This window comes from Tachypleus tridentatus, chromosome 3 (genome assembly GCF_004210375.1).
Source record: "Tachypleus tridentatus isolate NWPU-2018 chromosome 3, ASM421037v1, whole genome shotgun sequence".
NCBI classification, from domain to species: domain Eukaryota; kingdom Metazoa; phylum Arthropoda; class Merostomata; order Xiphosura; family Limulidae; genus Tachypleus; species Tachypleus tridentatus.
Window position 1 is genome coordinate 50,313,989 of NC_134827.1, and position 15,722 is coordinate 50,329,710.

Sequence of the window (15,722 nt, forward strand, 5' to 3'; positions counted from 1 at the left end):
TTAAGCCTTTTGTTCATACTGATAATTTAGTGAAAAGTAAATCTTAAAGTTTTCATAACTCGTGAATTGTTGTTACAATTCGATCATCATGAATATTACTGAACGCCATCTAAACAAATTTAAACACGTTCCACTTTAAATGCTTTAAAAAACGTTTCAAACAAATAGGTCAAAAGCATATATAATTTCACAGGAGATAGAGGCAAATAGAGGTTTAGCCACAATGTTACAATAGTGTTAATATATTGATGTTCGTGTATTTAGTGAAGGTAGCTAATCACCGGACAAACAAGCACGAGTTGTTATTCTGGTTTGTAATATGTTGTTTTGAGCTTTTCTTTGTAAAAATACACATACCTACCTGTTCTGTATAAAATGATGTATTTTTGGTATAACCGTTTTCGAAACATATCAACGCTTTGTTCAGACAGTTTCTCTGTAACTGGTATACAGCCATGCTCTGTCACGTGTTAGAAGTTGTAGGTGGTCATATGTTCGACTGTCCAGAAATGGTATGAAGCAAACGGACTTCACCAGAACAGCATGTAATCCTAATGTACTGTATTATGAATCCTGAAACGTCATAGGCCCGCAGGAAACGTTTTTCCAGGAAAGTCTGACGATGGACGCCGAAACATTCGTACTCGAGATAAACGTGTTTTGATCAGGTTAAAGGTCATGATCAAAAGACTTGGAACACCTTACGACAGGAATAGCAGGAACACATTCATTTCAAGATATCTAGAAGAACAGTGAATGGGATATTTGCCAAACAAAAACCATATGAAAACCGAAAATAAAAATCATCCCCGTTACTGTACAAGACAGCAGGTCTGCTTAATGTTATCATCTTGTTAAAGCCGAATATTGGATTCATGTTCGTCGTTTGCCTAGAGAAGAGTTGAGGAAAGAGCGTCTTTCTAACAAGAAACACGCAAGAGGTGGTGAAGTACATGTTTGGGCTGCAATATCTCATGATGGAAAATATAATAACGTTTTTCATGTCCTCCAGAGAGACGTCAATGGCGCCTCCTATAGTTATCGCATGGAGACAATATTTCTGCCATATGCTATGGCAAGGTTTGGCAATAGCTTAATGTTCCAGGATAACAATGCCACTGGTCACAGTACATGCATTATACAGGAAGTTCTCCACCAGGGGAAAGTTAAAAGATTGCCAAGGCCAACAGAATCTCCATATTGTAATCTTATGATGAAATGTTGGTCAAGATTGTGCCAAAAAATTGCTAAACACCACCTTAAACCAGTTACTGTAGCTGAGTTGCAGCGCCTTCTGGTGATAAGCTGGGACAAAACCGAGGTGAATTACATCAATAACCTCATCGACAGCATGACACATCACATTGTAGAATTTACCAGAATACGAGGAAGACCAACAAGTACATTATTTATAAAAACTGTGCGTTGTACTTTGTCATTAAATATGTTTCTTTGAGATACGTGAAATACTGAATAACACGTCTCTCTACACGTGTCTGATAAAAGTGTATGCTGTTCTAATACATCCTTTACGATGTCATTAGGACCTGTCTCATTATAAAAATTACTTATGTAGATGTTTAATGTAGTTTACTTTTATTCTATCTTAATAATACTGATTTCCTCTGTTACAAAATATGCACACACTTTGGCGAAGGCCGTGTTGTTTGTTTGTTTGTTTTTGAATTTCGCACAAAGCTACACGAGGGCTATCTGTGCTAGCCGTCCCTAATTTAGCAGTGTAAGACTAGAGGAAAGGCAGCTAGTCATCACCACCCACTGCCAACTCTTGGGCTATTCTTTTACCAACGAATACTGGGATTGACCGTCACTTTATAACGCCTTCACGGTTGAAAAGGCAAGAATGTTTGGTGTGACGTGGATTCGAACCCGCGACCCATGATCAATGGCCATGCCGGGCCAGTACATTCAGTTTACTGACAGATGTGTTTACGTTTTGATTCTTATTATATATAAGTGATTTAATGTAAACAACTCTAGATAAAAACGTGTCTTAAGTTTTGTGTTGTGGTCAGAGATGCCCTTTGTATTAGCACAGAGATAAACCAAGCCCCAATAGTTATTGTGCGTACACTATTTTCAGTTCTTTAATTATAGTACTCGACATGTTGCATCCTTCTGTTTGATTATGTATTTTCCCCCAATTGTTACTTGCGATCTAACAGTCCAATAGAATCTTATTATCCGAATAGTGGGATTTACCGTCACATTATAACGCCCCCACGGCTGAAAGGGCGAGCATGTTTGGCGCGACGGGGATGCGAACCCGCGACCCTCAGATTACGAGTCACACGGCTTAACACGCTTGGCCATGCCGGGCCTCAAGCCACTGTGCAGACCGTCTTACAATCCATATACATACACCTTGACGTCATATGATTCAATCAAACATGAAGCATACGAGAACGTATATTGAAGAACCAAGGTTTATACGATATCAAACTCTACATAGGAATTCAAGTCGTTTCATCGTTAAAGTATGACTAATCCATAGCGCAGCAGTAAAAGGATACGAAACACAAGTTCCGGTAAATACAAGAAACTATTTTACTTGAAACGTTTTTTTGTTAAATCGATCTGTTTTTTTCTTTTCTTGGCGCAGTCGCGAGCTTCACAGAGGTGAACAGTTCTGCAAAGGATTTCAACAAATAGTCACATTTCTCTCCTTCGTTTGATACCCCCCTCTAAAAGTGCACCCTTAATACTGAAGACTCTCTAGGACATGAAACTAGTAAAGGAAGGGAAAAACAGTTGTGTGGTGACGAAGGTAGCGTGTACATGGAAAACAGTAAAAAGTAAAATATTGATGAATTCCGTTGAATATGGAATGACATAAAAGAAAAAATAAACGTATAACAAGTGACGAACTAATTATATAAAAACCGATTCAAAAACTGGTTACAGGTTATCATGAAGAGATTTTATAAAAGGCTTTGTGTGGAAGTTTCAAGGACCATAAGAGGTTCTGTGTGGAACAGTCGTACCTCTTTATGTAAGAAAATACGTAGAAACTTGAATGTTTGTTCGTTTGGCCTGAGAGAATAGGTGGAAATAAAAATTTGAGAAAACTAGTCAAAAATAGAATATTGCGAGATTAAAAAAATATATCCCAGTTAACAGTTTCGTTTGAGATAATAACTTTAAATACAAAAACGTGTCATTATAATAATTTCTCGCGTCATGCAGTACAAATCAAAGTAGGTAGTCAAGGAAGGAGTACACAGAAATCCGACGTAGATTATACGTTTATTTCATACGTCACATACAAACACTACATTTGGACATGACGTCATGCTGCTCGTGATGTTTGCATAGATAGCACGTCCATCATTGTAGGAACCAAGTCCCTCAGTGTCAAAACATACAGACACACATGTAAATATTTATACCGAAAAAAACACAGCACATCATGTATACCCTGCCATTGACTATGGTCAATAAGTCTCTTTTACATATTTACACAAACGAAATTATACAAGACGGGATTACAGTTTCTGAGTGCGATGTCTTCCATTCATATCTATTCTTTTTTTAAACTTTTTGATAGACAGTGGCTCCCCCTCGTGTCAAAATATTCTTCACCAAGTTTGATAACACTCACTCTCTTCTGCACATCTTCGAATCGACTTCTTCCACTGGTGCTTCTTTAGTTTCTCTATGTTTTCCAAAACCACTGGGTTTTGAGGGTCCAAATTCTGAGCAGTTCGATAGTGCCTCAGAGCCTGGAGGTGTCGACCCTGGGAAAGAAATGAACCATAAATGTGATTGTAAAATGACCAACGACCTTGTAGTAAAATATAGGAACCATAACTGTAATGGTAAAATGACCAAAGACTCGGTAGAAAAAAATACACGAATCATAACTGTAATTGCAAGACGACCAACGACCTTGTAGTAAAATACACGAACTATAACTGTGATTGTAAGATTACCAACGACCTTGTAGTAAAATACACGAACTATAACTGTGATTGTAAGATGACCAACGACCTTGTAGTAAAATACACGAACTATAACTGTGATTGTAAGATGACCAACGACCTTGTAGTAAAATACACAAACTATAACTGTGATTGTAAGATGACCAACGACCTTGTAGTAAAATACACGAACTATAACTGTGATTGTAAGATGACCAACGACCTTGTAGTAAAATACACGAACTATAACTGTGATTGTAAGATGACCAACGACCTTGTAGTAAAATACACGAACTATAACTGTGATTGTAAAATGACAAACGACCTTGTAACAAAATACACGAACTATAACTGTGATTGTAAGATGACCAACGACCTTGTAGTAAAATACACGAACTATAACTGTGATTGTAAGATGACCAACGACCTTGTAACAAAATACACGAACTATAACTGTAGTTGTAAGATGGCGAACAAACCTAAAGTAGAAAGGAGCATTACTATTTGTCAATGTTTTTAGAAAGACATTGAACCTATACTAAATCTAAGAGTATTCAGTAATCCCTGGACCAGGATTAGGGAAAATTGATGCGTTATGTGTCTTTTATTTACCAGCTTTGAACATCGCAGCTTAATAACAGAGTAGGTTACTTTTCCAATAGGTTCTCGATGCGTCTATTCGGCTCAGTAAGTAAAGAACGAATGTGTGAAAATACCAACAATTCTACCCATAAGTACAGACCTATGAACAATTTCCCAACTTTAAGAATAATCGTAAATTCGATTCAGTTTTAGCGTGTCGTACGGACACATTTTTTGTTTGACATTTTAGACTAAGAAACAAACAAATTCTACGTTATTTGCAACACCGAAATAATATGCTTGTTACGCAAAAGTAGATTTTCGACACCTATTTTATGAGATAAAATCTCATAAAAGGTTCTCTCCATTGAAGTGAGGGTAAATATCTAATGGACGTTTCGGTAAGCAGACAAAAAAAAAAACACCAAAAAAAACCGCATTAAGAGATTCGTTGAAATTTTTTTTCTTTTCACAAGCACTGTCACCGAGAGTAAGTAGAAACCGTGTTTGAGAATTTTATGCTTTCTTTTCTCGTAACACCAGGAACAATAAGACACGTTAAAAGGTTATAAAATAGAAAATAAGACAGTACTTAGTTTGGTTTTTAGTCTCAATATATTTGAATTTTTTTTTTTACATTAGAACATTATGGAAATGAGTAATAATAATAAACATTTATTATTTTAATGTAACGTTTTTGGCTTTAAAAAGCACGTTCACGTTTTTTTTTTTCGTCTCAGTTAGCTGGGCGTGACCAAGTTGTTATCATGACTGACACTGCGAGTCCAAGATAAAGCTGAAATTGGTTATTGTAAATACCTCCTCTGACATTATGTGATTCTGTACGAATATTAGCGTTCATCTTAGCCCTAACATTGTGTTATGACACGCCATGAACCTCTTGGTGGCTTAATAATTATTCTGTGTGTTTACAACGCTAACAATCGGGTTTCGATAACCCTGGTCGGCAGACCACAGTTAATCAATTATGTAGTTTTGCAACTAACAACAAAGAGACAGACATCGTATAAACTGCTTGTTCAAGTTTAGAACAGTGGGCTTAATAAACCCATACAGGTTCCAGATGAATCCGCGAAAAACGTAAAACTTGAGTCTGGTTCCGTATTCACTCGCACAAAGGAAGTTAACGAATTACCTAATTCGAGCAATGATATATTATTTCGAAGTTAGTGTTAATATTTGAAAATAAACTTTCTAACAAACGTTATTATAAGTAAAAAGAATCTACAAGACTAGGGCTTGAACACAGGATCTTTAGCTAACTGTGTCTCTTGACAGACTCACATATATATCTAACATTGCTATATGCAATTCATATTATGAAGGTTTGGTTTGGTTTTTTTTAATTTTGCGCAAAGCTACTCGAGGGTTATCTGCGCTAGCCGTCGATAATTTAGCAGTGTAAGACTAGAGGGAAGGCAGTTAGTCATCACCACCCACCGCCAACTCTTGGGATACTCTTTTACCAACGAATAGTGGGATTGACCGTCACATTATAACGCCCCCCACGGCTGAAAGAGCGAGCATGTTTAGCGCGACGGAGATGCGAACCCGCGACCCTCAGATTACGAGTCGCACGCCTCAATACGCTTGGCCATGCCGGGCCTATTATGAAGGTGTTTTTGTAAACATATTTCAGATTGGTTATCTTGTGTAGGCCATGAGAGCTAATGTGTTCTAGATTTTCTATAATTCTTTGTTTCCTTCAGCTTTTTTGGTTTAAATTTGTTTTTAATATTTTGTACTCATATTGCAGTTATAAAGATATCTTTCCTTTCTTAATTAGTACATAGGTTTAGGGAAGTGTAAATATTCTATAATGGATGAACTTTGGGAGGCGCTTTTAGAATTATGGCCGAAAATATCGTTAACAAAAGCAGTGCACGTTTGGTGATTCAATCCTTTCTAGTCATTGTTGGCTTTAATTTTCTGTGATTATAATTTATAGCGTTAAGCATTTCTTGTCGGTTTGTTGTATTGAATTTATCAATTAGCTACTTATTTTTTAAATTATGATCTTATAATTAGCTTACTTTTGATCAGAACTTTCTATTAAATGCTCATATCAAACTTACAACACAACAAGGTACCATCATATAGAACTTCTGGACAGTACAGAGTTTATTTGGTTTAACTATAAAAGAATACGGAGGTTAGGCTTAACTATACAAGAATATAGAGGTTACAAGAATAGAAAGGTTAGGCTAAACCATACAACAATAAAGAGCTTAGGTTTAACTATACACGAGTATAGAGATTAATCTTAACTCTACAAAAATAGTAAGGTTAGGCTTAACTATACGAGAATGAACATTAATTATACAAGAATACAGGCTTAACTGTACAAAAAGACAATAGAATTAACTTACTAGAAACCCACAAAATGCTATTAATTCTCCTATAGGTACGTTGGGGTTTGTGTTTACCCATAAATTTGTGACGCTATTAAAACTACACGCACAGCAACCCCAGCCAACACTTTGCTTCCTGTTGCAGGGCCTCACAAACTCTCTATCACGAGACCCCAGGACACCCAACATTCTGAATAAGGTCCCTCCTCCCACAATAAGGCGGACACTTTCCTGCAGTCCCATTTTGGGTGTCCTTTCTCTGCTGCCTCATAACAGAACATTTATTATGTGCAAAAACGGCTCGTTTGGGTTGAGAAAGTATTTTACGATTAGGTTCACGACGATGTGAACCTGACGATGACCGAAGAAGGTCGAAACGTTGTTCGCTCTTCTATGTAAAATATTTTCTCAACCCAAACGAACCGTTTTTGCATATATATTTCTCAACAAGTGGGTTTTTCGACATCACAGAACATTTATTAATTTCGTGGGATACAAATGAGAAAGTTTTTTTAACCTAAAATTATCGACAAGAAAATTGTTTAACCGTAGATTCACCGACACTAATTGTTTAAACGAAGAAAAAAAAACACGATTTGGGGAGGGGGGGCAGTAACAGTAACTGATATGAAAACAGGTATTGTACCTAAACTCACGCATTCTATTTTGAAACATGTATTGTACCGAAACATATATATTCTATTAAAACAGGTATTGTATTGAAACACTTATTCTACTTTAAAGCAGGTATGGCACCTAAGGACAGGTGTTCTATTTTTAAACAGTTATTGTACCTAATCACTGGTACTCTATTTTTGTACCTAATAATTAATACGTGTTGTCCCTAAACACAGGAATTCTATTTTAAAACAGGTATTGTAGTGAAATAAAGGCATTCTATTGTAAACAGGTACTGTACCTAAAAACATGTATTCTACTTTAAAAGAGGTATTGTACATAAACACAGGTACTGTACCTAAAGTCAGGCATTCTATTTTAAAACAGGTACTGTACCTAAATACAGGAATTCTACTTTGTATTTAGGTACAATACCTGTTTTAAAATATAATTCCTGTGTTTAATAAGTACTGTACCTAAAGACAGGTATTCTACTTTAAAACAGGTATTGTACATAAACACAAGTATTCTATTTTAACACAGGTACTGTACCTAAACACAAGTATTCTATTTTAACACAGGTACTGTACCTAAAGACAGGTATTCTACTTTAAAACAGGTATCGTATATAAACGCAAGTATTCTATTTTAACACAGGTACTGTACCTAAACACAAGTATTCTATTTTAACACAGGTACTGTACCTAAATACACGTATTCTACTTTAAAACAGGTACTGTACCTAAACTCAGGAATTCTACTTTAAAACAGGCGCTGTACCTAAACTCAGGAATTCTATTTTAACACAGGTACTGTACCTAAACACAGGTATTCTACTTTAAAAGAGGTATTGTACCTAAACTCAGGAATTCTATTTTAATACAAGTATTGTACCTATAGACGTGTTCTACTTTAAAACAGGTACTGTACCTTAACACAGGTGTTATAACACTATGTTTTACAGCTGTATTGCTTAAAAAATGTTTTTACTCAGATAGAAGCTTACCTTTAGATGATGGATCACACCAAGATTTATGTGGGCGTGGCCAATTCCAGGGTCAAGTTGTATCGCTATGGTGTAGCTCTGAAAGTAATATGTCACGTGAGGAAATCTGATACATACATCTAAACAGTACCAATAAGCATTTACTGCTACAACTGTACCAATTAAAAATAGTGCATATGTGATAACTTGAGTGCTTATGAAGTTCAGAGGCCGATCCCAGCAAACTCGAAAGGCTAACATGACGAGGGTCTCGGGTGCTGTGTTTGGTACCATTAAACCTGTTTCTCACTTTCAATTGCGTGTGAATTATACGAATGACACTCAACAGCACTACCCGTCAAGAGTAGTCGATTCAAGAGACGGTTCTTGTCGACTGATTGTCAACACCTTAAATCGGCAGTTCCTGAACCTCAGGTTTATCTGACGTAACCACTTAGTTCAGTGTTCTGATGAACAAAGAAACGTAAAGCAGAACCATGCAGAGATAGCCTGTCATTATAAGAAACGTGACCCCATACTGGACATGACAGAAGTGTGTTCGTGCTTCGCATCACCATCAACCGCTAAAAAAAAATTTAATTACGCACGTTAGGGCCGTAGGTGGCGTTATAATGTGATGGTCAATCCCACTATTCAAATAGAAGAACCCTCTAGTGGCTTTCAACAAGAAACATTGGTTTGGTTTGAATTTCGCTTAAAGACACACAAATGCTATCTGCGTTAGCCGTCTCCAATTTAGCAGTGAAAGACAAGATGAGGTAGCTAGTCATCACCACCAACCGCCAACTCTTTGGTTACTGTGATATAATTAATAGTGTAATTGACCGTTACGTTATAGCGCCCCCAAAGCTAAAAGGGGGAGCAAATTTGGTAGGACTAAAATTCGAACCAGTGACCCTCATATTACGGGTCGAGCGCCCTATAAAAATTCAGAACATGCCTGGCGAGAAACAAACACTAATGATTCTAAACTCTGTCATGGTTAGTAGTGTATACGAGCACTTCCATGTAAATACTAACCATTTGCTAATACATTTGGTAGAGTCCAGGGTTCGATCCTGGGTCACCTTGATTAAGAGGCTGATGAACTCTACATTGGTATGGGGAATTTTTCCCCATTACGTCCTAAATCAGTTGAGTGCTTCCAATGGGGTTTAGACGACATCCACGCTTTTATCTTCCGTTTTTTCATGTGGGGTTTATTACCCATTATTTTCTTATTTTTTGGTATAAGTGGATTATTACAAACTCATGTGTGTCTTTGTCAACCCTAACATAGTGCTATCTTTTGGGTCTTAATGTTGTAATAACGGTAACAGAATATTGTTGTGGCTTCTGAGAGGTATTCCAACTTTACGATGTCTTCCAGAGAGAACTGAGGAAGATGGGTGTGTGTTTGTAATTTTCATTTAAATGCTGTTGACATTTATCAAACGTTTCCAACAACCGTTGTCACAGTATCTTCTTGTGAACAACCGTTCTCACAGTGGCTTCTTGTGAATTGATTTCTTTTTCTTAGTTTCGAAGATGCTACATCCCTCCTGGACAAGGGACATAACCCCATCATCCTTGACAGGGATATGACTACATCCTTCCTTGACAAGGGACATAACCCCATCATCCTTGACAGGGATATGACGACATCCGTCCTGGACAAGGAACATAACCCCATCATCCTTGACAGGGATATGACTACATCCTTCCTTGACAAGGGACATAACCCCATCATCCTTGACAGAGATATGACTACATCCCTCCTTGACAAGGGACATAACCCCATCATCCTTGACAGGGATAGGCCTACATCCCTCCTTGACAAAGGACATAACCCCATCATCCTTGACAGGGATATGACTACATCCGTCCTGGACAAGGGACATAACCTCATCATCCTTGACAGGGATATGACTACATCCGTCCTGGACAAGAGACATAACCCCATCATCCTTGACAGAGATATGACTACATCCCTCCTTGACAAGGGACATAACCCCATCATCCTTGACAGAGATATGACTACATCCCTCCTTGACAAGGGACATAACCCCATCATCCTTGACAGGGATATGACTACATCCCTCCTTGACAAAGGACATAACCCCATCATCCTTGACAGGGATATGACTACATCCCTCCTTGACAAAGGACATAACCCCATCATCCTTGACAGGGATATGACTACATCCCTCCTTGACAAAGGACATAACCCCATCATCCTTGACAGGGATATGACTACATCTTTCCTTGACAAAGGACATAACCCCATCATCCTTGACACGGATATGACTACATCCCTCCTTGACAAAGGACATAACCCCATCATCCTTGACAGGGATATGACTACATCCCTCCTTGACAAGGGACATAACCCCATCATCCTTGACAGGGATATGACTACATCCCTCCTTGACAAAGGACATAACCCCATCATCCTTGACAGGGATATGACTACATCCCTCCTTGACAAGGGACATAACCCCATCATCCTTGACAGGGATATGACTACATCCCTCCTTGACAAGGGACATAACCCCATCATCCTTGACAGGGATATGACTACATCCCTCCTTGACAAGGGTCATAACCCCATCATCCTTGACAGAGATATGACTACATCCCTCCTTGACAAGGGACATAACCCCATCATCCTTGACAGGGATATGACTACATCCCTCCTTGACAAGGGTCATAACCCCATCATCCTTGACAGAGATATGACTACATCCCTCCTTGACAAGGGACATAACCCCATCATCCTTGACAGGGATATGACTACATCCCTCCTTGACAAAGGACATAACCCCATCATCCTTGACAGGGATATGACTACATCTTTCCTTGACAAAGGACATAACCCCATCATCCTTGACACGGATATGACTACATCCCTCCTTGACAAAGGACATAACCCCATCATCCTTGACAGGGATATGACTACATCCCTCCTTGACAAGGGACATAACCCCATCATCCTTGACAGGGATATGACTACATCTTTCCTTGACAAAGGACATAACCCCATCATCCTTGACACGGATATGACTACATCCCTCCTTGACAAAGGACATAACCCCATCATCCTTGACAGGGATATGACTACATCCCTCCTTGACAAGGGACATAACCCCATCATCCTTGACAGGGATATGACTACATCCCTCCTTGACAAGGGACATAACCCCATCATCCTTGACAGGGATATGACTACATCCCTCCTTGACAAGGGACATAACCCCATCATCCTTGACAGGGATATGACTACATCCTTCCTTGACAAGGGACATAACCCCATCATCCTTGACAAGGGACATTACTATACATCTTCTACACAAAGGATGTCTTTTTTTGAGAATGGATAACTAACATAATAAAGTTCATAAAGTCCACCATCTATATAAAAATATGGTTAAAGAAGACAATAAAGGTTGTAAAGTCCACACTCCTCTACGTCAACGGTCTATATATAAATATAGCTAAAGAAGACAATAAAGGTTGTAAAGTCCACACTCCTCTACGTCAACGGTATATATAAAAATATAGTTAAAGAAGACAATAAAGGTTGTAAAGTCCACGCTCCTCTACGTCAATGTTCTATATGAGTATATAAATAATATTTGTCTTTTTTTATATATCTGATAAACTGTCTGCGTGTTAGTGATAGATTCGTGATGACGAGAAACCAACTTTGTTAACCTGAGGATGGCCTAAGAAAGTCGAAACGTTGTTATCTGCTTTATTTTGTTTAAACTGTTAATACCCATAGAAGCCGTTCTGAGATACAATAGTGACACACTGTTCCTAATTATGGCCTCAGGGAGCGTTACGAACCGCAAGAGGGTCCTAATTAAAGTATTTGCGCAGTTTCGTATACCTTTTTTACATGTGATTTCTTGACTTCGATGCTAATAAGCGCGCGCGCGCGCGCGTTTTTATTTTTTTCCCATTTTTAATATAATAAAAATATCGGTAAAAAATCGGACTATTGGACTATATGCTGGATCACTATTACAGTCACACGAGGTAAGCTTTGTTGGGTAAGGGGCAAGCGATAATACAGAGTGGGGGTGTTAATTGAAGGCATTATGTAGTCTCTTTATACGAGATGTAGTTTATCAGTTTTCGTGTTTCTAGGGCAGTTTGCTTTATTTGTTCTTGGTTTGATGGTTCATCACAAGATTCTTGTACTTTCACGAGTTTCATATTAGTATAGAACTGTATTCATTTAATTCAAGGGTATGTTCTCAAATATGTTTCACATGAATAATTGATCGTGTTAAATTGCCCTCCAATCAACGAACAGTTGTGACTGTTTAAAAACATATTCAGGATTTTGGTTAGAGTTTTGTCGGCCATGTTGAAAACGAAAGATTTCCAGTTAATGAACGGCCCTAAATTATTGAAATATTTCTTACTGCCTGACGTGTTTTGCGTCCTCGCAAGAATAAAAAAACAAAAATGGTCTTTCCCACGTTTGTTTTTTAATTTCGCGCAAATCTACACGAGGGCTATTCGCGCTAGCCGTCCCTAATTTAGCAGTGTACGACTGGAGGGAAGGCAGCTAGTCATCAACACCCACTGCCAACTCGTTTACCAACGAATAGTTGGGATTGACCGTATATTATAACGTACCCACGGCTGAAAGGGCGAGCATGTTACGTGTGACGGGGATTTGAACCCGAGACCCTCGTATTACGAGTCGAGCGCCATGCCGGGCCTCCCACAATGGACTTCGTCAAACTTGAATCAGTTTCAGTTTCTCTGTATGTGGACAGAAAACGCGAAATGAGAAACAAAGAAACAAACAAAATCTCGCACCTGATCAGAGAAAAACAGTGAAGAATAATGACTTTAGTCTGAAAATATATTTGTGAATGGGAAGGGGACTGTGGTTAAACTTCGGCTGCAAATAGAAGTCCAAAGTTCGAGTTTTGAAATCCTAGAAACCTGTTTGTATGACAATAACGATTGTCCATTTGTTCAAAAGAAACAAAAAACGGTAACAACTAATAGTTGTATTTAATGGTATGTTGTAACAGTGTAAACAATAAACACGCAAACAATACATATGTTGATATGTTAATCATCGAACAATAAATATACTAATTCAGTGCAACAGTGAACAAAGAATATGTTGGTATACTGTAATAATGAACAACAAATTTATTGCTATACTGTAATAATATCCGTAATTATCCAACTTTGGTGGTTTGGGTAAATTAACACATAAAGAAACTGTAGTACGATAACATAATTATTTGCTCGATTTTTAAGGCATAATGGTGTAATTATGTTACGAAATAAAATTACTTTTACATTTAAAATTTAAAGAACACGCCATTATTCAAAATACATTTTAGGCTTAATGTTAGGGGCGCTAAACGCCGACAGCTGCGAAGTAATGGAACCTTAATGGACTAATTAAGTCGACTGTCAAAAAATGTTTTAAAAAGCACGTTTGCCTTCTAGCGTGATTTTTATCACTAATATTAGGCCTAATATTAGTGATATTCAGTTTTACTGAATATTTACTGACAGAAATGACACGGAACTTTTAGGGCCATGGTTTGTTTCATCTGTAATGCCTGTCCCAATTCTGACTTGAAAAGTTATAGATTATGGGTTTAATTATTGACCTTTGACACTCTCCTTGCAAAGCGTATACCGTAGGAATATTTGACATTCTTCTGTTTTTTTCTTTTTCGAAATGTTTTTATCAAACATTTTCAGAACACGATATTTTTACATCGTCATGACAGGTACCGACTGTAAATTCTAAACAACTCTACTAAAACTTACAACATATACAGTCACAGCTCAATAGCTTTCATACAATTAAACTTCCATGTTTTACGTACGTTTGTAAATTACAAACCTTTGAAAAAAGTTTGGTTTCTTTGTTTCAGGTCCCGGCGTGGCCAGGTGGTTAAGGCACTCGACTCGTAATCTGAGGGTCGCGGGTTCGAATACCCATAACGCCAAACATGCTCGCGCTTTCAGCCGTAGGGGCGTTATAAAGCGACGGTCAATCCCACTATTCGTTGGTAAGAGAGTAGCTCAAAATTGGCGGTGGGTGGTGATGAATAGCTGCCTTCCTTCTCGTCTTCCACTGCTAAATTAGGGACGACTAGCGCAGATAGCCCTCGTGTAGCTTTGCGCGAAATTCAAAACAAACAAACCTTTGTTTTTGAATTAAGCACAAAGATACACAATGGGCTATCTGTGTTCTGCCCACCAGAAGTATTGAAACCCGGTTTATAGCGGTGTGAGTCTGCAGACATATCGCTGTGTCACTGGGGGAGAGGGTACTTTATAAAGTCAAAAAATGTTGAGAGATGACGTCTTAACTGCTTTCTGATTATACGACGTTTCGACCTACTTACTATAATGAGCTAATGCTTGGTAAGTAACTGACGTTTCGATCTAAATGTTGTAATTAACAAATACCCAATGAGATTAGAAGACGTTTCGAATAACGTGTTACTCTGTTAACAATGTGTCTTCTCATGTCAGAATGATTTTAGTTCTACAGTACATATCTAACTGCAGCTTTCACAGAACATAAAATCGTCACAGAGGTTTGGGCTAGGTTCATCAAAATAAAACGTTATATATAATGTCACTGGTTGCAATTAACACCACTTCTGGTGGCATTCGATGCTAACAGGGGCATTCTAATGTCATACAGAGATAATACATCACCAGATATTACTATATTTCATACAGTTAAGACACCCCAAGGTCCATAGTCAGATATTACTATATTACATACAGTTAAGACAGCACCAGGTCCATAGTCAGATATTACTATATTACATACAGTTAAGACAGCACCAGGTCCATAGTCAGATATTACTATATTACATACAGTTAAGAAACCACCAGGTCCATAGTCAGATATTACTATATTACATACAGTTAAGACAGCACCAAGTCCATAGTCAGATATTACGATATTATATACTGTTAAGGCAGCACTAGGTCCATAGTCAGATATAACAATATTACATACAGTTAAAACACCACCAGGTCCATAGTCAGATATTACTATATTACATACAGTTAAGACACTACTAGGTCCATAGTCAGATATTACTATATTTCATACAGTTAAGACACCACCAGGTCCATAGTCAGATATTACTATATTACATACAGTTAAGACACCACCAGGTCCATAGTCAGATATTACAATAATACATACAG

General features: G+C 37.8%; 1 protein-coding gene across 3 annotated transcripts in view; it reads right to left on the minus strand.

Annotated features, from left to right (window-relative positions):
* Window positions 1–3,248: 3,248 nt before the first annotated feature.
* Window positions 3,249–15,722, minus strand: part of LOC143246819 (protein O-mannosyl-transferase TMTC1-like) — a 63,897-nt gene continuing 51,423 nt past the window's right edge. For all 3 annotated transcript variants that reach the window (XM_076493991.1, XM_076493989.1, XM_076493992.1), the window contains 2 exons: window positions 8,520–8,597; window positions 3,249–3,758 (listed from right to left, as the gene is read on the minus strand). In XM_076493991.1, the coding sequence (XP_076350106.1) occupies window positions 3,600–3,758; window positions 8,520–8,597 (237 nt within the window). In that variant the 3' untranslated portion in view covers window positions 3,249–3,599. The remainder of the gene's footprint in view (window positions 3,759–8,519; window positions 8,598–15,722) is intronic.